Raw genomic sequence first — 20,526 nt, 5'->3', positions numbered from 1 at the left:
AGCAACAGAAAATTGACCTTTTCAGGAAGACACCACCAGATGGTAGCATTGGATCAATGCTGTCCGTCGGAAGAAACTCCCGGTGTGTTTTAGCAGATGCCTCTTTGCTAGGAGTTCCTCTGGACGTTACGTCAAACCAGTATAATGCGGTGACAAACCAGGATGACGTAGTAACCACACTGGAAACTTCTACCTCATCTGCTTTTAGAACTCCGCAAACATGCCCCAGGCTCCCTGGTAGCTAATAAAACCAGCAAATCTAAGTGAAGCAAATATTTTATTTAAATCAGTTGTCAAATCACAGTTTATCCAAAGGAACTTAATGCAACGTTGTCCTTAAAAGAGTGGGCACAGATATGGCACAGACACAATCCAGTACCTAGCAAAATACCATCTGTAAAGAACCTGACTTACTTCATGCTGTGTGTGCATGTGGTCCAGCGTATAAGAGTAGAATAAAAAACTTAAAATAGTCGATTACTTTTTGATAAGATGAAAAACATTTCACTACTTTGCCTCGGGATTCAAGCGCACTCATCTGTCCAAACGGCCACAACAATTCAGAGAAAAGGCTTAAAGTTAACCCGCTACTGAAAAAAACTCCCTTCCAACCCCCACTGGGCTAGAAAGAAAAATTTCACAGTAACAATGGAACCTTCTGTGTTTCCCCCCCAAAAAGCTTTTTATTTTTAGCACACTGTGCGGAACAGGAAAGTGAGCGATTTCAGAGCGGCCTGAAACACGGACCCGACCCTCAGTGGGTTTTGAAGTACGAACCGTAGCTTCTGATCAGGAATGTTGTTTCTAAGGAAGCTGCTGTCACAGGTTACAGCTGAGGCTTAGAGCTTCCACCACATCCTGCGTGATACAAAAGGAATGCACCGTATTGTACATTTCCTTAATCGTTAAGGAAAAAAATATACAATAGATACAGGAGGGTTACTTAAAACATACATATAAATACATAAGGAATGATACTCCAGTTTGAGAAGCAGAACTAGGTGCGGCCAACTCCAGTTCCGGGTGGAGAATTTGGGACCTTAAATCAGAAACATTACATGGTATCGGCGGCGGGGAAGAGGGGTGGCCCTGCAGAGGACACGGGAAATGGCTGTAGCCCCCGATTGCTGCCTCAGGGTTGTCAGGGTGCTCCAGAGAGGAGGTCAGTCGCTGGGCCTGTTCTTCGGTTCGGAGTCTGAAATACTGGTCGTGAGTCTTTGTCAGCAGCGTTCATCTCCTCCTACTGCCTGTCTTCACATTCTGGTCTTGCAGACACACGGGGCAGAACTGTGGGAGGAAGAATCCAAAGTGAGTCAAGTCTCCTCTCCTCCCCCGTTCATTCCCCGAGCCGCGGAAGCCCCAACTCGCCGGAGTCCAGCCCCTGAGAAAGCGAGTGGGTTGGGGGCCCACGGCAGGTCGGGCTGGGTCACCAAAAACTGGCGGCTGTGGCTCCAGCATTCAGGCGCATCACACGCACTGGGGATTTTTTAAATGCTTGGCTACTACTACCGGTGGCCAAAAATGTTTTGTTTTTTTCCAGAGAGCCACAAACTACAATTTCCAGCTGTAGGATAACAACTTACTTTGGGCTTCTAGTTCTGAGGAAAAATTCAATGAACTGGTAAGTATGGTGCTGTGAGCACAACGTATTTCTTATGCCTTTGAGCCAAGCACGCAAACGCACACTTGGTGCGCACACACGTGCCCCGTTTATTTTCTCGGAAAGCAGTCACAGGGGGGTAAAACGAAGTCACTGTTTTCATGACACCAGTAAGACGGAACGGGTTGTCAGTGAGGGGGAAAAGGAAGGGAAGCTAGGTCTCCTGATCTACTTGACTGCTTTTTCCCCAACTGCAGGTTCTGCATAAAGTCGTAATTATTTAAACTCCGGCTTCCTTTATAGCAGATTTGCCACCAAGTGTCACAAAAGGGGAAAAAGTGTTTTGGAAGGAAAGGAAGCTCGCTTACGTGACGTTTTAGGATCCTGTGGGTTCTGATTTTGCTGGTTCTTCCTCTTGTTTCTGCGTCTCTCCCGGTGTCTGGGTTTCGATCTCTTCGTCTGACTCACCGTGGGCTTTTCCTTCCTGAAATTCTACTTCCTGGCCACCTTCCTCCTCTTTCAGCGCTGGTCCATCTGTGTCCAGGGACTCTTTGGTTAAGCCTCCTGAGGCCTCAGAATCTTCCAGGGCTGAGTGGTGGCTCTCAGGGTCATCGACAGCATCATCCTTTTCATCTTCCTGGGATTCAGACAGCGACTTCTCTATCCTTTCGCCTAACTCGGCACGATCGCCATCTTCTGGACTAGACTTTGTTCCAGTTGTTTCTTTCTTTTCCTCCGACGGGAGAACTGCCTCTTCGAGCTGCTGGTCGGTTACACCGGAACTTTCTACCTCCACGGCTGGAATCTCTTCGGAAGCTTCGCTCACAGCTTTGGAAACGTCAGAGTGGGTTTGTTCCACGGTGGTTAGCGTGGATTCTTCTTCGGCCGCCACGGTGTGTGTTTCATCCTGTGCAGAGGCCTGAAGTTCCCTTTCTTTCTCCTCCATTTGCGGTCTAGCTTCCTGGGTGTCAGCTTGTATAGGTTGAGCCTGTGTCTGGAAATCAGTGGCTGTTTCTTCAGTACTTACTAACCGGTCAACAACGGTCTGGATCACATTTTGTACAAGTTTACTGCTCTCAGTCTCAAGTTTCAAAATCTCGTTTTCAGCCTTTAAATCTTCCTTGCTAGTTTCACTTACTTGGGCTTCCTGGCAACCAGCCGGCTCGTCCTCTTCATCTGAGGCCCGTTTCTGTGGTGTGGTTTCGTCTGCTTCCAGGTCAGCACTGATCCCTCCTTCAGGCATGGCCGATACGGCCTCCGGTACCGATTCCGGCTGAGACTCCGTCCCTGTGGGCACCTCGTCTTCCCCTGGCTGAGCAGTGAAGTCCTCATCTTTTGCAGAGGATTTTTCTTCTGGTATTAAATGTGCATCTGCAGATTCCAGGGTTTCAGGTGTTTCTAAAATCTTGACGGTTTCTCCCAAGACCTTCTCCTCCACTGCTGCAGCCGTTAGAGGTGATGACGGCTCAGAGCTTTGAGCTGGAGTTTCTGTGTATACCGCGTCCTCTTGAGCCAGCCCAGGAGAACTTTCTTCCAAACTGGTCACCTCCTTTTCCCCGTCGATGACGGCCACGCTAATCGTCTGCACCAGCTGCTTACTAAGCTCTTCAGATACTGTCACGGCTGGTTTTTGCTCAAGTTCTTCTTCACTCGCTTGGGTTGGCTTTGCTTCCGTTTTCTCCCTTTCTACTTCAACTACCAGCTCTTCCTCCACTTGGGTTGGAGGAGGTGGCGTGTGGCTCTGGAGTTCAGTATCATCATTCTTCTGAAATTCAGGTTCTTCGGTGACTGCATCTTCAAGGGCAACCTCCATGGTCTCTTTCTCACCGACCGTTGTTTCAGTGTCTGTAGATACCTCAGGGCCTTCAACAAGCAGTGTGCCTTCGGCTTCCCGGTCAGTAGACTGGCCGTCCTCTCCCGTCACTTCAGTCTTTGAAAGAACGGGTACAGTTTCCACTGATACCTCTTCATCTGTATGTTCCCGAACCTCTTCCATTTTTGAAGGTCCTGTATCTTCTTCCTGGGATTGAAGACTAGAAGGTGCTGGAGGCATCTGTTCTGGTGCAGGAACGGCCTCTGCTTCTGTGATCTGTGACTGTACCCCAGAGGCGACCTCGGGATCTTCGTGGATGTCTGTCATCTTCTCTTGCTGTGTTACATTTAGAGCCTCAACATCTGCTACTGGGGTGCTTCCGTTGGTCTCGCTGTCGGTAAGGGTTTCAGCCGAATCGGGAGCAACAGCCTGTTCTAGAATAAATTCTGATTTTACCCCAACCAAGGTTTCAGCTGGACAAGTGGTTCTAAGTTCACTAGGCTCTACACTGTCTGCGACTTGAGGAACTTGTTCCAAGCTTTCGGGGGTGGCCTGTACAACCACCTCCTCCCGTGTCAAGGTCTCGGTCTCAGTTTCTTCTACATGTACTTCCGTCACTACGTCCGTCTCTTTCTTCAGATCCGGCTCTTGAGAACCCTCTTCCGCGTCCACCTTCTCTGGAATTTCGGCCCCTACTTCCTGCACTGTCTGCATCGTGTCTTCTGGCCCTCTGGCGTCGGGCAACTGTGATTCCTCCCTAACTTTTTCTGCGACTGCCTGCAGGACCTCTTGAGTTCGCCTCTCTTGGTCTTCTATGTCTGGCACACCGCCTTCCACCTCCTGAACTGGCGTCGCTTCCTCTGTGGTGACTGGAGAGTCAGTTAACTGAGAAACAGCTGAGACCATGTCGGTGGTCTCTTCAGCACCAGATGCTTCTGCTGCTTCTTCGGCACAAAATGCCTCCGTAGTTTCCGCAGCTGTCACGGCTTCAGAAGTCAACTCCACCTCGCTGACGACTGTGTCGTCAATGACGTCTTGACCCTCTGGCAGAGTTTTGGCAACAACGGGGGTTTCCTCTGCAAGGACTTCCCCTTCAGATGCCGCCTCAGTTAGGGGTCTGGCTTCCTCTTCTGTTTGTTCAAGAGGTTCTGTCACTGAGGCAGATATCCAAGAGGGTGACCTTTCTTCAACACTGCTAAGAGCCCTTGCCCCGTCAACAACAGTCACAGCCACAGCATGAACCAGAGTCGGACCGAGCTCCTCTGACACAGAAACAGCTACCTTTTGCTCAGGCTTCTCCTCGCCCTTCTGGGCTTGCTGTGCTTCGGTTTTCTCCCTTTCTACTGCATCGTACTCGGACAGAGGTACCACAGCTGGGACATCAGAATCATCTTCGTTGACCTCTGTTGGCCCCGTGTCTTCAACGGTGGCTTGTTCCGGTTTCCCATCTGACCTTTTCTTCCTCCGCCCGGGAATAAATTTCTTGATTGAAACCCAAGACTCTTCTTTCCCGGGTTCGACATCTGAAGCTGAATGTTCTAAGCCAGGCCCAGTTACGGAGTCTTCGCTCTTCTCCTCCAGTTTTGACTTGGATTTTTTCCTTGGAGTAACTAATCTTTTAAATGACTCCCAGGTGGAAACGCCCTCCCCCTCAGAGGGGCTCCCAGCTTGCTCGGGGGAGGAGCTTCCTGGCCCTTGATCATGTTCCTGGGAACTAGCGAGGGCAGCATCTGGTCCCGTTTCTTTGTCTTTTCCTGCATCTTCTGGCTTCTGGCCCTCTCCTCCCGCTGGTTTTGGTGCCGCTTCGTCGTCAGAAGATGATGCTTTCCTTGCCCTTTTCTTGGACGATCCCACACAAATTAAAGCCTCCCAGGAGACTGAAGTATCCACCCTGCGCTTTGGTTCTTCGGGCTTTTGCTCCTCTCCGTTGCCTTTTGCTTCCTCTTGCGTCTCGGAGGCTGCGCTCTCCGTGGAAGACAGGGTGGCGCTCTTTACTTTCTCCAATTCGTCCTCCCTATCACTCTCCGAAAGCCTCCGGACACGCTTCTTGGGCGTCACCATCTTTTTGAAAGACGCCCAGGGAGTGACCCCTTCTCGCTTCTTCTCCCCGTCCGAAACAGCGCCTTCCTCGGCGTCCCCCTCTTGCTGTGCGTCCGCGACGCCTCTCTCCAGACACGTGATCTCCTCCGGTTCCTCGGGCGACGAAGCGGAGCTCTCGCCCTTCTGTTCGTCGGTACTGTCCGGAGACTCCGCGGCGGCTTGATGCTCCCCGGCCTCCTCGTCTCCTCCCCCTCGCTTCCCTTTCTGCTTCTTCCCGGAAAGCTTTTTCAAGCCGGTGCTGGTGAAGAGTTTCTTTAAAGGGCTTCCCTGCGCCCTCGTTCTCTCCTGCGAGGACAGCACATCCGCCTCGCTCGCGAGGCCCTCGGGGTGGGCGGGGGGCGCTTTCTCCTCGGGGCTCAGGTCGGCGGGGCGGCTGTGGTCACCGCCGGGGGCGCACGCTTCCGTGGCCTTCGCCGGCTCCGCCGCGGGCCTGGCTTTCTCAAGTTCAGCCGGGGTTTCCACAGCCGTTTCAGGTGGCGGGGGCTCCGCGGCTTCCGCTTCCTCCGCCTCGGCTTCCTGCTCCTCGGTTTTCTTCTCTGCCGTGCTGACATGGACTTCTGCGACGATCTCCACCTTGTCGTCGAATATTTCCGTCGCTAGAGGGGCGGGTTTCTCTTCAGGAGCCTCCTGCCCTTGGTCGTCGGAGGGCAGCTCCACTTTTTCATATTCCGCCGACAGTCGGGCCTCGCCGGCGCTCTCGGTGGCCTCCTGTGGCTGTGGCTGTTCAGGAGGAGCCGCTTTCTCAGAGGTCTCTTCCTGTTCTTGTGTGTCTCCCTTTTCTGGCTCTTGGTCCTTTTTCTTCTCTGAAGCTTCCAGCTCATCCTCCTTAGGCTTCCTGAAACTGGTCTTTTTTCTCCAGCCGGCCCAACCTTGAGTGAAGAATTTTTTGAAGGGTGACGCTGTCTCGCTGGCCAGGGGACTCGTCGGGGAGTCTAGAGATTTGGTGGGCTCCTTTTGCTTTTCTTCTCCATCTCTGCCTTCTTCTGCTGCTTGGCCAGACTCAGCTTGAAGCGAAATTTCCGTGGTGCTCTGCTCGTGTTTGAGGGCTTCTTCGGGTTTCTCTGTGGATTGTTTTAGCTCACTTTCTTTGGCTGTTGCTTCCCCGGTCTCCTGGCTGGGCTCCTGGTGGTCGCCAGCCCCGTCCGGCGTCCCTCCTCCTTCACCTTCGTCTTTTTTGACAGTGAGCAGTTGGACCGTGTCAGCCTTCTCGGTCTTATCCTTTTTTACAGTGAATTTAAAGCCGACAAACTTAAACACCTTCTTAAATCCAACATCGTTAGACTGGGACTCAGTAGGTTGTATTAGCTCTTCCAAATTGCTTTCTGAAGAAGGAATCTGTTCGATTATTTCAGGCACTTCCTCCTGCCCATCCTTTGTGATGTCGCCCACAACCGCTGAACCAGCAGCCATCTCTTTATCTGAGTCTCTTTCGCTCACATCTTCCGACTCTCTCTGTCCAACTATTAACAGAAAAAGGAGAGCAGTGGGGGAGAAGGCAGAAAATTATTACAGTTCAACAAAACCCTACATATTTTAAAAAACATAACCCATTTATACGTTCTTTAATGGCAGGCAATTCCAGGACAGAGTTAAAGTCTTATCAGTATTTGCAAATCTCAGTACATTAGGCAAACGCTACTTCTTTCAAAGGAACTTTAAGAATTCAGGTTTAAAGAGGGGCGCCTGGGTGGCTCAGTCGGTGAAGCGTCCACTTCGGCTCACGTCATGATCTCACAGTTCGTGGGTTCGAGCCCCGCATCAGGCTCTGCGCTGCCAGCTTCGAGCCCGGAGCCTGCTTCAGATTCTGTGTCTCCCCTTCTCTCGGCCCCTCCCGTGCTCATGCTGTCTCTCAATAAAAAATAGACATTAAAAAAAAGTTAAAGAAAAAAAAAAAAGAATTCAGGTTTAAAGATACTACTCTGCTCCTTCTGGTCCCCATGAAGGAAAAGTGAACACACTCAAGTACCAGCATAGTAAGCAGAAGTAGCTGCAGCATCACTAAGAGTGGGTCAGGCAGACGGCATAGGCTCTGTTGCAATGCAAAACAGAATCAATCATCACACCCATGATCTAGAATCCACCCCGTTTTGGGGCGCCTGGGTGGCGCAGTCGGTTAAGCGTCCGACTTCAGCCAGGTCACGATCTCGCGGTCCGTGAGTTCGAGCCCCGCGTCGGGCTCTGGGCTGATGGCTCAGAGCCTGGAGCCTGTTTCCGATTCTGTGTCTCCCTCTCTCTCTGCCCCTCCCCCGTTCATGCTCTGTCTCTTTCTGTCCCAAAAATAAATAAACGTTGGAAGAAAAAAAAAAAAAATTTTAAAGAATCCACCCCGTTTAGGAGAAATAAGCTAAAGAATAACAAAAAGTAAGAATCCAGACAAATCTAAGGAGGGACATTCTATGTGATAACTAGCTGGTCTCTGTAACAAGTCCCAAAAAACGGACCAGGGCTCCACAGGGAAATTCCAGGCCGGGTCAGGCAAAGTGAGGAACAGAAAGGCGGTGCTCCGTAGCACCACCCAGAAGCGTGTAGAATCGTTATGTCTACGCTTGAAACTAATGTAACATTGTGTATCAACTATACTCAAATAAAAAAATGTTTTTAAAAAGGTGGCATCCAAAAGCTGAAGCATGGCAAACAACAATGACAATGATGGGTCACAAAACGAGAGTCCACGAATCAAGAGTGATACTAAAAAAGTAACTAGGGAACAGGCAGTATTTCCTTATGAGAAAGACCAATCAATAAATCTAGATTACCTTCCACTTTGATCTATAGTCATTCTCTTTAGAATTCAAAATTCTACTGCATCGGGATTCACATATTATGTATTAAGGACAAGAGTTAACAAAGATGTTTCTTTTATAGCCAGTTACATAGGCTCTTCCTAGACCAGGACAAACAGCTGTTCAGCCTTCAAGATGTGGAGCGATGTGGTATTTAAAGATGGACTTCTGTCATTCATCAAGTACGATACCCGTAAGTGGATTTTCTTTTGTAGTTATTTGGGGAGAAGAAAGCCATATTGTAGTTCGGTTCACCTGTAGGGCCAGTTGCACTGGACGTTTCCAGTTGCTTAGAAAGGTAAAAATCATTCCTCGTTATGTGAAATAGAAAGTAAAATGCAGCCCTGTTTCACGGCCAGTGTGGTTACGGGAAATTTTCCTCTTTTGAAGGTGGGCGTGACTGATAAATTTGGAGCTTGTCATATCACCACGAAAATCGGCCATTCAAAAAGAAACAAACAAAAAGGCAGGGGCAGGGGAAGAGTTTTCATAGAAAAGAACACAAAGCAAGGAAACTGTCAGATTCACTATAGCTGAAGCGGTTATTTTATCTGGAAAAGCCTAGGTGGCCGTTTGTCATTAGATGAAGGAAACCGCTCTTTACCCATACCTTTGTAATAACTCATTCAAAGATCCAGAAATGCTAGAAACCTTTGGGTGAAAGGCTGTCAGGAAACCTACAGTTTTAGAGTATTAACACACAGATCAAAAGGGAAACACTTCCTTTACAGTGGCGAGAGCTGGCAGGTACTGCCTTAAACTTAACATCCCTGGGGCGCCTGGGTGGCGCAGTCGGTTAAGCGTCCGACTTCAGCCAGGTCACCATCTCGCGGTCCGTGAGTTCGAGCCCCGCATCGGGCTCTGGGCTGATGGCTCAGAGCCTGGAGCCTGTTTCCGATTCTGTGTCTCCCTCTCTCTCTGCCCCTCCCCCATTCATGCTCTGTCTCTCTCTGTCCCAAAAATAAATAAACGTTGAAAAAAAAAAAATTAAAAAAAAAAAAAAACTTAACATCCCTGATAACAGAACAAAACTGTCAGCATGCTTTCTGATGTGAGGCACTGAGAAGGCCAATAAATCACCTACAGTATTCCTACTAAAAATGTTTAATGGAATCTGTAAGGCAACAATCAGATAAATCAAGGAAGGATATTCTAGAAGACAACTAGCTTGGTCTGACACATCAATGTCACAAGGGACAAAAATGAAACCAAAACTGAGGGCTGGGGTGGGGGGCAGGGGAGAGAATGTGCTAAAGTATCAGTAACTGGTGGATTAGGTCAAGTGTATATGGGTGTGTGTATTTGTCCACAGTTTTTAAATTTAAAAACTCATGTTTAAAAAACAAGTCAGTGTGATGTAATAAAAGGGAGGGGTACTGAGCTAAATTAGTAGATTTAAAAAAGCATAACAGTAAGTCAGGCTGGGCATGGTCCTAGGTTGGATATTAGTTAGGGCAAACTAACAAAAGGACGTTTTGGCTTTTCTTGGGAAAATGGGAGTATGATTTGGGATTAGAGGAGATGGGATTTTCACCAAAACGAAAGAGTTGAAGGTTACCACATAGTATATACAATATGATCACATTTAACCCCCACCCCCCCAACACATACACACCTACCTCACATATGATCTCTGGGGGATGGAAATGTGATATATTTTAGTTTGGCTTGTATCCATTTCCCTCTAGAATATGTACTGCTTTCTCTAACAAAAAAGTCAATTAAAGTGAACACAGAAAAGGTCTTAATTGTAATAATACACTTAATGCCCACAGAAGATGAAGCTCAGTAATTATAAACAGTATGCATACCAACACATAGAACCTATCCATAAATATGTGAAATACAGATATATTTGGAAAGACAAAAACAATATGCTTCCCCAAATCCGTAACTTCACCCAGCTTATAGGATCTTTCTTTCCCACGAGAATAGTTTTATCCTTGATGTGAACTATTACAATCTGTGTCTACAAGTCTCCATCGCAGTACTGGGTGGGTTTTATTTTATTCTGCAGACCATAAGGAAGAGAAACTAAGGAAGTATTCTCATACTAAGCACATGGCACCGTGTGGACAGGGCCTTTGACCGTGACATCGTCGTCTCTACCTTTTTCTGTAAGAAAAAGCCAATTCTCATTGATTCTACCTGACATCAGCGTCTGAGGTAGCATTAAATAAATAACAAATTCAAAAAAAACAACAGAGAACTTAATATTTTAGACAGAGAAGGAGGTCTGAAGAAAACCAAGGGTCTCACTATTTTCATCTGAAGTACACTTCCTGATTTCCCTTTAAAAAAAAAAAATCACTACGAAATACACGTTTCTGAGCAACTTGAAGCTTTATAAAGAATAAAGAAATAATCAGCACCCACACTGTGGCAAACATTCCAACAGAAAGAAAAATTGAGACTGTCTAGATGTATGTCATTGGACTTCCTAGAGTATCCCCGGACACTTCTTCCGAGTCAGGAGACAGACCTCCTCCAGAAGTCCTCCGGGAATGCTCTTCCCATTATTTTTTGGCACCACGTATATAATCTTTTCAAATACAAAAATGCTGTACATTTCCACGTGTTCCCATTATAAACCTGCTCGCGGTAAAGGTTAAAGGTTTCTTTGAATTAAGTCCACTTCCATGACACGAACTACTTTCTACAAATTTCCCCAATGGTGCAAGGACACGCACAAGAAAAACCTTCCACACACCCTTTTAACGCCACACAAGAGATGTGACCTTTTAAAAAAAAAAAAAAAAGGTGTCTACTACCGCTGAAAATACGCTAGAGAAAAAAAGTTAAACCCCAACAATAAAGTCCGTTCTCGTACAATTTTACTAATAACGTCCACGAATACACATTAAAAGTTTCCTGCCCGCAACGTAGGAGAGAAAAAGAACACTCCTCACCCAACCTTTCCAAAATTTATTAGAAAACGCGGAGACGTGTTGCTAACGCGGTGGGAGAAAACAGGTGGTGTACCTACCATCTTCCTCCCTGATTCCCCTCGATGCTCCCAAATCTGTTTCGATTTGAAATTTCTTAAATTCTGGGATGACTGGAATGTGTACGGTCAAAGCCAGAGAGACAAAGATTAACAGCTGTCAACCGGCAGAACAAAACAGCTATTGACCGTCCCGGCACAGCCTGGCAATACGGAGTTGGTTCTCTTTAGACAGAGTGATAGACGGGCTGAACACATTTTTTTAAGGATCACAAGAGATGTTTAAATCCAAACTGGTCTGCCGTGTCTTTTGACCTAAGGAATCCCAGGAGCTAATGCTGTCCCAACAGCCTTCCAGACTGGGCCACTGTTGGCCCAGGAGGGGCCTTTGTGCTCTGGGTTAAGAGCCACACAGCAGAACTCAGCCCTCATTCCAGCTTCTACTTCCCTTCCGCACCCTCCCGAGCCGGGACAGACCTTCCAGGGAGGCTCTGCTTCCTAAAATACCTCTTTGATCACAAAGTGATGCTGCAACCTACCCCTAATGGCTGCAGGACTTCCGACACAATCTTCCGAGCCACCCAGCCTGGCAACCAAGGGTCAATTAGTTGCAGCCACCACCACGGCCAACAAAAAAGCAAGCCCCGACCACACCTTCCACGTTACAGGTGCCTGTTCTGCCCCAAACCACGGGCGATGGCTGGGAAACGCACTGGAACCTGGATTCCATCTTCCAGCCTCCTTTCCTGTTACGCAGTCGGCTACACATTCCCCACGGTGAGGCCGAACAAGCAAGGCCCGTCTGTCCTGTGCCACATCCCCCATTCGCTCTCCTCCAAGCTGTTTCTGGCCGTTGGTAAATGCTAGTGATTTTTTGAGACCTGTATCATGTTCTCTTTATCCTCCTGTACAAAGACTTTCCCAGGTGACCCCGGCCGGCCACCACCTCGGGCCAAGCCCGACGCCCCTCTCACGCCTGAGTCCTCGGGCTGTGTCCTTTCCTAGCAGGAAGCGGCGTGCGTGCGGCCTGGGTCCGGGTGGGGTCACTGCTCTGGGAGGACAGGCTTTGGGCACATGCTCCACCGCCGCTCCGGCCCGCAGCAAACGAGACACGACCCAGGAGCGTATTCGAGCCGGGCCTCTGGGTCATCCGAACCCCGGGGCGTCGGCTGTACCGGGGCCGCCGGGTCCCTTCCCAACACCTCCCCGCGGGCTTCCATGCCGAGGGCTTGGTCAGAGCAAGGGAAAGGAGGCAGGCTGGAAGCCCCCACGCCGAGGGGCGGCCGGCACTCACGAAAGGTCCAGCGGGTGGCTCTCAAAGCCGACCCACCCGCCGCGTCCCCGGGCCGACAGCCACCAGGTGGCGCGCTACTCACGGCAAAGGTTACTCCACCAGGGCATCGTGTGCACCCTCCGGCAGGGGCAGCGCCACAGGGCCGGAGAAGGCCCAGGCTTCTTCCCCCCGCTGCCCCATCGCGGGACGGACACCGGTGCCGATGCCGAGGGCGCCCCCTGGGGGTCACCGCGTGCGTCACAGAGGGCACAGTCTCCTCGTGGCCCAGTGGCCGAGGGCTTTGGTTTCACGCGCCTTCAAAGAAGGGTCCCTGGGGGCCCTGTGCTTCACCTCGATGTGATCTCTTCAAACTCACGCCCATTCGAGTACCAAAACTCTCGTGGCTAAATGACTGCCAAACCGCTAAACCTAAATACTGCTGGATCCCTGACCCGCCTCCTTATCTGAGCCAGAAGGCAGGTGGCCTCCAAAATCGCAATACGGGGTGATGGCTCAAGGGATAGCGGGATCTTGTGCATGAGTTTGTTCAGTTTCAAAAACTTTCAATGTCTTGAGTATTAGAACAAGAACCGGGGACGTCACGCAGGTTCCCACCGCAAAGCTCTCATTTAGAGTCACAAAGGCTTAGGGTTTGAAGGGAGAGTTCACCTTGTCCCTCCAACTGGGGAGTAAATGGACTTCAAAAATGGTTATGTGGGAAATGCAAAATGGTACAAACACTCTGGAGGGCAGTTTGGCAGTTTCCCACAAAACTGCACATATTCTTACCATGTCCCGTGCCCCCTGGTACTTCACCCAAATGAGCTGAAAACACGTCCACACAAAAACCTGCATATGGATGTTTATAGTTATGTTAATAGCTTTATTCGTAATTGCATACACTTGGAAGCAACCAAGATGTTCATTATGTGAATGGATGAATAAACTATGGTGCATCCAGACAATGTAATATTATTCAGTGCTAAAAAGAAATGAGCCAGCAGAGCCATGGAAAAATACGGAGGAACCTTAAATGTGTATCACTGAATGAAAGAAGCCAATCTTTAAAGGGTATGTATGTATTGTATGATTCCAACCATATGACATTCTGGGAAAGGCAAAACTACAGGGACAATAAAGAGGTCAGTGTTGCCAAAGGCTGGAAGCGAAGTAAGGATGAATCGACAGGGCACAGAAGATTTTCACAGCAGTGAAACGAGCTATCCCTCGACAACATGGTTTGAATCATGCAGTTCCACTTATATGTGGATTTTTTCAATACGTACAACACAATACTGCAAATGTATTTTCTCTTATCGTTCTTTTTTTTTTTAACATGTTTTTTTTTGATAGGGGGGAGGGGCACAGAGAGAGGGAGAGCAAGAATCTCAAGCAGGTTCCATGCTGTCAGCGCAGAGCCCGAGGCAGGGCCGGAACCCACAAACCGAGATCATGACCTGAGCCGAAATCAAGCGTCACCCAGGCACCGTCCTTGCTTATGATTTTCTTAATAGCATTTTCTTTTTCTAGCTTACTGTATTACAAGAATAGAGTATATCATACATATAACATGCAAAATATATGTGAATCAACTGTTTACATTACCAGTAACACTTCCAGTGAACAGCAGGCTAATAGTAGTTCGGTTTTGAGGGGGAGTGAAAATTTGTATATGGGTTTTCAACTGGGGAGCCCTAACCCCCATGTTGTTCACGGGTCAACTATATACCATGAGGCAATACGGGTGGATACATAGGATTATCGCATCATCTGTTCAAAACCCCAGAGTGAGCCCTAATATAAACTAGAGACTTTGGGGGATAATGACATGTCAATGTAGTTTCATCAACTGTAACAAATGTACCACTCTGGTGCGGGATTTGTTAGTGGAAGAGGGATTGGATGGCACATGTGAGGGGGGCAGGGCGCATATAGGAACTCTACTTTCTACTCGTTTTTGCTATGAACCTAAAACTGCTCTAAAAAAACACACTCTATTTTTTTTTAATGGTCATAGGACTTGACCAGTGTCATATAATGGGGGTGTGGCACCTCTGGGGGACCAACGGCTGGAGAGAAACACTTAGAGAGTCAATGCATTAAAAAGGAACAAGGAGCACGTGGGTGGCTCCGTCGGTTAAACGTTCGACTTCGGCTCAGGTCATGATCTCGTGGTCTGTGAGTTCGAGCCCCGCGTCAGGCTCTGTGCTGACAGCTCAGAGCCTGGAGCCTGTTTCAGATTCTGTCTTCCTCTCTCTGACCCTCCCCCATTCATACTCTGTCTCTCTCTCTGTCTCAAAAATAAATAAACATTAAATTTTTTTTTAAAAAGGAACAAAAAAAAGTGTCTTTTTAAAGGAAAAAATTAATTTCATACACTTTCAAAGTGCTAAAATTCTTACTTTCCATAAATCATGATAAGATTTTATAATTTGTCAATGTAACTTACGACAAGAAAAAGTATTTAGACATCTCAACTCCCACACTTGGATGGGAAAACTGTTATCATGTCTGATGTAGACAGCAATTTAAATTCTATCTATTGCAGTGTAAAAAGCAGTTTTTCATGGTTATAGTCATGCTATTAAAAAAAAGAAAGAGGGGCACTTGAGTGGCTCAGTCAGTTAAGTGTCCGACTTGGACTCAGGTCATGATCTCATGGCTTGTGAGTTTGAGCCCCACGTCGGGCTCTGTGCTGACAGCTCAGAGCCTGGAGCCTGCTTCGGAGTCTGTGTCTCCCTCTCTCTCTGCTCCTCCCCCACTCACACTCTGTCACTCTCTCTCTCAAAAATAAACATTTTTAAAAAATAAAAAAATTTAAAAAATAAACAGCAGTGCTATCGACAATAGCCAAAGTATGGAAAGAGCCCAAATGTCCATCAACTGATGAATGGATAAAGAAGATGCGATATATATGTACAATGGAACATTACTCAGCAATCAAAGAGGATGAAATCGTGCCATTTGCAACTACGTGGATGGAACTAGAGGGTATGATGCTAAGTGAAAGAAGTCAGAGAAAGACAAATACCCTATGACTTCACTCGTATGTGGAATTTAAGATATAAAACAGATGAACGTAAGGGAAGGGGGAGCAAAAATAGAGAGGGGGACAAACCATAAGAGACTCATAAATACAGAGAACAAACTGAGGGTTGCTGGAGGGGTTCTGGGTCAGCGGATGGACTGATTGGGCAAGAAGCATTAAGGAGGACACTTGTTGGGATGAGCACTGTGTGTTACATGCATGTGATGAGTCACTGGATTCTACCACTGAAATCATTATTGCACAAAAAATTAATTAAAAATTAAAATTAAAAAAAAAACACATATATCCTACCCACCCACTCACGGACAGTGATTCTAAAGATCACTTGACCTTTATTTTGCAACCATTATGATAAAAACTGGATAAGGCAAGAATCAATGGGTGTCAGAGTATGTGGGATATTTACATGTTTAATAATTAAAAGGGTGGGAAGCCCTATACAGTGGAGAAATTGGGCAAGAACTTAACATTAACCGGGGCACCTAGGTGACTTAGTTAAGCATCAGACTCCCCTGATTTCAGCTCAGGTCATGATCTCATGGTTCCTGAGTTCGAGCCCTGCATCCGGCTTTGCACCGACAGTGTGGAGCTGGTTTGGGATTCTCTCCCTCTCTGCTCCTCCCCCACTCTCACGGGTACACACTCTCCCTCTCTCTTTCAAAATAAACACAGAGGGGTGCCTGGGTGGCTCAGTCGGTTGAGTGTCCAATTCTTGGTTTCCGCTCAGGTCACGATCTTACTGTCGTGGGTTCGAGCCTCACATCGGGCTCTGTGCTGACAGCGTGGAGTCTGCTTGGGATTCTCTATCCGCCCCCTGCTAGCTCCCTCTCTCTCAAATAAATAAGCTTTAAAAAATTAAAAATAAATAAGTAACCTACAGGTAAAATAGGAGGAAAAAAAACACATTAAGGAGGGTGGTGGGAGTGGGGAGAAGAGAGCTATACATTCAAACACGTCAATGTCTTAAAGGAGAAAAGCTGTAGAAATGTTCCAGATTAAAAGAAGCTAAAGAATATGATGCATTAAGACTGAAGATGATCTTACAATGCAAGGTGAGAAACGCTAAAAAGGACACTGTTAAATTAGCTGACAGAATTTGAATAGGTATGGTACATTATATACTACTGTAATAATGTAAATATATGATACGAATAACCATTCTCTGGATATAAAAGGGAGTATCTCTGAGCCCCTGGGTGGCTCAGTCGGTTGAGCGTCCAACTTCAGCGCAGGTCATGATCTCGCGGTTCATGAGTTCGAGCCGCGCGTCGGGTTCTGTGCTGACAGCTCAGAGCCTGGACCCTGCTTCGGATTCTGTGTCTCCCTCTCTCTCTGCCCATCCCGTGCTTATGCTCTGTCTCTCTCTGTCTCTCAAAAATAAATAAATAAATGTAAAGACTATTTTTTTAAAAAAGGAAATATCTCTATCCTTAGGAAATAACATAAGTATTTAAGAGGAAATGATGACTATAACTTATCTGCAAGAGGCTCAGAAAATGTTTCATCTCCTGCCTATGTAAGACATAACAGGAACTTGCATGCTGGTTTTTGGGTTTTCTTAACACAGAGAGCAAAAAACTAAATAAAGAGGCAAATGAGGTAAAATGCTAACAATATATGAATCTAGATTAAGGGTAATTAGGTGTTTCCTGTACTTGTTTTTTTTATTTTTGCAACTTTCTGTTAAGTTTGAAGTCATTGTTCAAAAAAAAAAAAATCACTCAAGGATGGGCTAAATAGAAAAAAGTGACTAAAAGGTACAAAATTTACAGTTATAAAAGAATCAAGGAGATTATTAATAGGAAAACTACTCTCTCCCAAACCCCCCAAAAAGAGACACAATTCAGGGAGAGGGGAAGATAAAAGAACAGAAGTTCTGGAGACAGACTGTGTTTAAATATCAGGTGCACCACATCTAGTACTGGGCCATTGGGCAAATTTCCTGAAGTTTTTGTCCTGAATGTCCTCACCTGAAACATAGGTCACCTTTAGTACTTCCTGCTAAGGCTTCTTAGGAGGAAGTATCAGTCAGCTATCTATAAAACAATAAAACAAAAATTCTAATGGGTTTTTTCCCTCATTGTCGTCAAACAGAACTACTTAAGCATAATCTTTTTTTTCTTTTTTTTTACCAATTCCAAAAATGATCTATAAATTGCAGGAGATTTTGAAATTTGAAAAATTGGAAAATGACCTTCATAAAGACAATGTCCTGGGGCGCCTGGGTGGCGCAGTCGGTTAAGCGTCCGACTTCAGCCAGGTCACGATCTCGCGGTCCATGAGTTCGAGCCCCGCGTCGGGCTCTGGGCAGATGGCTCAGAGCCTGGAGCCTGTTTCCGATTCTGTGTCCCCCTCTCTCTCTGCCCCTCCCCCGTTCATGCTCTGTCTCTCTCTGTCCCAAAAATAAATAAACGTTGAAAAAAAAATTTTATAAAAAAAAAAGACAATGTCCAGAGATGATCACTATTAAGGAACTGTGATAGGTTTTTCTGGGTAAGTTATTTAATAGTCTTCGAAACTATGATATAATGGCTGCATAATTTCTTTTTGCCTCCCCCTATTGTTAGACAATTCGTCGGTCCCAATTTTTCACCACCACACTCTGCATCAAATATTCACCTGTATAAATCACTGTCCAAACCCCTGACCAGGTTTGAACAGAAGAGGGCAGTATTGAACAGCTTTCGGCTCTCCCAAACTGGAAACCTTGCAAATTTCCTAGACCAGAAGATTCAAAAATCTACCATACATAAGGCTTAGGTGCCTTTTCAAATTCTGTATAGTTGAATGCCATGTTATACCTAAATTACCTCTTTGACTCCCATCACAGATACCGAGGGGGAAAATGGGGCACAAACACCTTGGGTTGGCTCCCTCCCTCTCCTTTTCTTTATTTGCACCATGTGAGGATCCAGATCCTTTACCCCATTTTGGACCAAGGGCAAGTCTAACGCGGCCACAGCCTTTCGGTGTTGAACTAACTCCTTCCCCTGCTTTCCCAGCCAGGCTGTAGGCAGCAAAATGAAATCACCGCGCGTTTCCCAGGTGCTGCCTGAAGGGGGAGCTCTCCAGACACGACCATCCTCATTCCCACCCTTGTTCTAGCATGGGGTTAGCGGAAACCTTTTCACGGGTATTTTTAGGTGCTGTCTGCATGCCGGTTCTGAAAGAGTTAAAGATCACAGCATGGGGAGCAAGGCTGCTGGCCTGGAGGAGAGGACCACAGACCAGCAGGTTTGGCTGCTGGGAGTGAAGGCAGCTGGTGAGAGACAGACGGCCAGGGATAATAACCTAGGAAACACAGGCCAGTGTGTGCGCCGAACCCAGGCTCGGCACAGTAGAATCCATTCAAAACCACACTCAGAAACGTTTCATTAATAAATTTACTTTTAAATGACCTCAAAACCTCCTCTACTATAACTTTCAACACATCAGCTCCATATAGGATCATCTGCTCTAGATTTGTCAGATTGGATAGGAAGAGGAAAATCAAAAAGCCCCGCTCATCGAAGCATCACTGATTGGGGGGATACACGTTCCTGGTGCCCAAAAAAGTCCTTCCCCAGAAACTAGTTTTAGAGTAGGCCTTTCTGATGTCACATGTCAGTATCTTTTCACTCATGGGGGATTCTGAACTGCCCAAATTACCCACTTTGAACACACTGCTGTTAATCCAGCTAGTTTCTCAAATGCCCCAAAAAAGCCCAAACACCGTGTTCGCTTATCCACTGCCGCGGGGACTGGGCTAGAACCCCCCACATTCTTACCTGGCATCAAAGACCGCACACAGGCTTGGACAGGAAGCCGGTTAATGTGTCCACTGGAAAAGCCTCCAGGAGGGAGAGCTGGCAGGGTCCCCCACCCCCCCCCACAGCCACTCACAAGGACGAGGACCGACTACAGTGCTCGCCATGGTCCACACACTCATGAGAGCCACGTTTCACACCACTTTGCCGGGTACACAGCTTGTGTTGACGTGTTTTCCCACGTCGGCCATCAGTGGGAACAGCGTCACAGAAGTCTTGTTTCTCAAACAGACATTACGGCAGAAACCATGTGCATTTCTATTCCCTTTGTCTGGAAGGAGGCCCTAATCATGTGCCCGTGTGAGAGAGTGCATCTGTTGAAAACATTACATTGGAAATGCAAAGGATGCTTTTAAAAACTTGTTTTAATGTTTATTTTTGAAGGGGAGAGGCACAGAGTGTGAGCGGGGGAGGGGCAGAGAGGGAGGGAGACAGAATCCAAAGCAGGCTCCAGGCTCCGAGCTGTTAGCACAGAGCCTGGTGCGGGGCTCGAACTCACAAGCCGGGAGATCACTCACCTGACTGAGCCGCTCAGGCGCCCCAAGAGGACTTGTTTTTTAAATTTATTTTAGTGATCCCTACAACAAACGTGGGGCTCGAGCTTAGGAACACAGAATCAAGACTACACGATCCTCTGACAGAGCCAGCCCAGGTACCTCAGAGAAGATGATGTTGAAAAATGATGGGGGCGCGCCTGGGTGGCTCAATCAGTTAAATAAATGTCTGACTCTTGATACTAATTTTGCCTCAGATCACGATCTCACAATTTGTGAGATCCAGCCCTGCCCCGGGCTCTGTGTTGACAGCGCGGAAGCTGCTTGGGATTCTCTCTCTCCATCCCTCTCTCTCTGCCTCTCCCCTGTGTGCTCTTTCTCTCTCAAAATAAATAAATTCTAAAAAAATTAAAAAAATAAAAATGATGTACATCGGGCGCCTGGGTGGTTCAGGTGGTCACGCGTCTGACTCTTGATTTCGGCTCAGGTCACGAACTCAGTTTCATGGGTTTGAGACACAAGTCAGGCTCTGTACTGATGGTGTGGAGACTGCTTGGGATTTTCTCTCTCTCTCTCTCTGCCCCTCCCCTCTTTCTCAAAATAAATAAAGTTAAAAAAAAAAAAAAAAAGATGTACAAGGTGTTTTCATGCACTTAATTCTCTG

At 47.2% G+C, this 20,526-nt stretch overlaps 1 protein-coding gene across 3 annotated transcripts in view; it reads right to left on the bottom strand.

Annotated features, from left to right (window-relative positions):
• Positions 1 to 260: 260 nt before the first annotated feature.
• Positions 261 to 20,526, bottom strand: part of AKAP12 (A-kinase anchoring protein 12) — a 102,960-nt gene continuing 82,694 nt past the window's right edge. For 2 of the 3 annotated variants that reach the window (XM_043592613.1, XM_043592614.1), the window contains 2 exons: positions 1,969 to 6,973; positions 261 to 1,287 (listed from right to left, as the gene is read on the bottom strand). In XM_043592613.1, the coding sequence (XP_043448548.1) occupies positions 1,977 to 6,973 (4,997 nt within the window). In that variant the 3' untranslated portion in view covers positions 261 to 1,287; positions 1,969 to 1,976. Of the gene's footprint in view, positions 1,288 to 1,968; positions 6,974 to 12,616; positions 12,734 to 20,526 lie in introns of those variants that run through there. The other variant, XM_043592615.1, reaches the window with a different exon arrangement.

Source organism: Prionailurus bengalensis, chromosome B2, assembly GCF_016509475.1.
Source record: "Prionailurus bengalensis isolate Pbe53 chromosome B2, Fcat_Pben_1.1_paternal_pri, whole genome shotgun sequence".
Classification (NCBI taxonomy): domain Eukaryota; kingdom Metazoa; phylum Chordata; class Mammalia; order Carnivora; family Felidae; genus Prionailurus; species Prionailurus bengalensis.
This window is presented reverse-complemented; position numbering and strand designations above follow the sequence as displayed.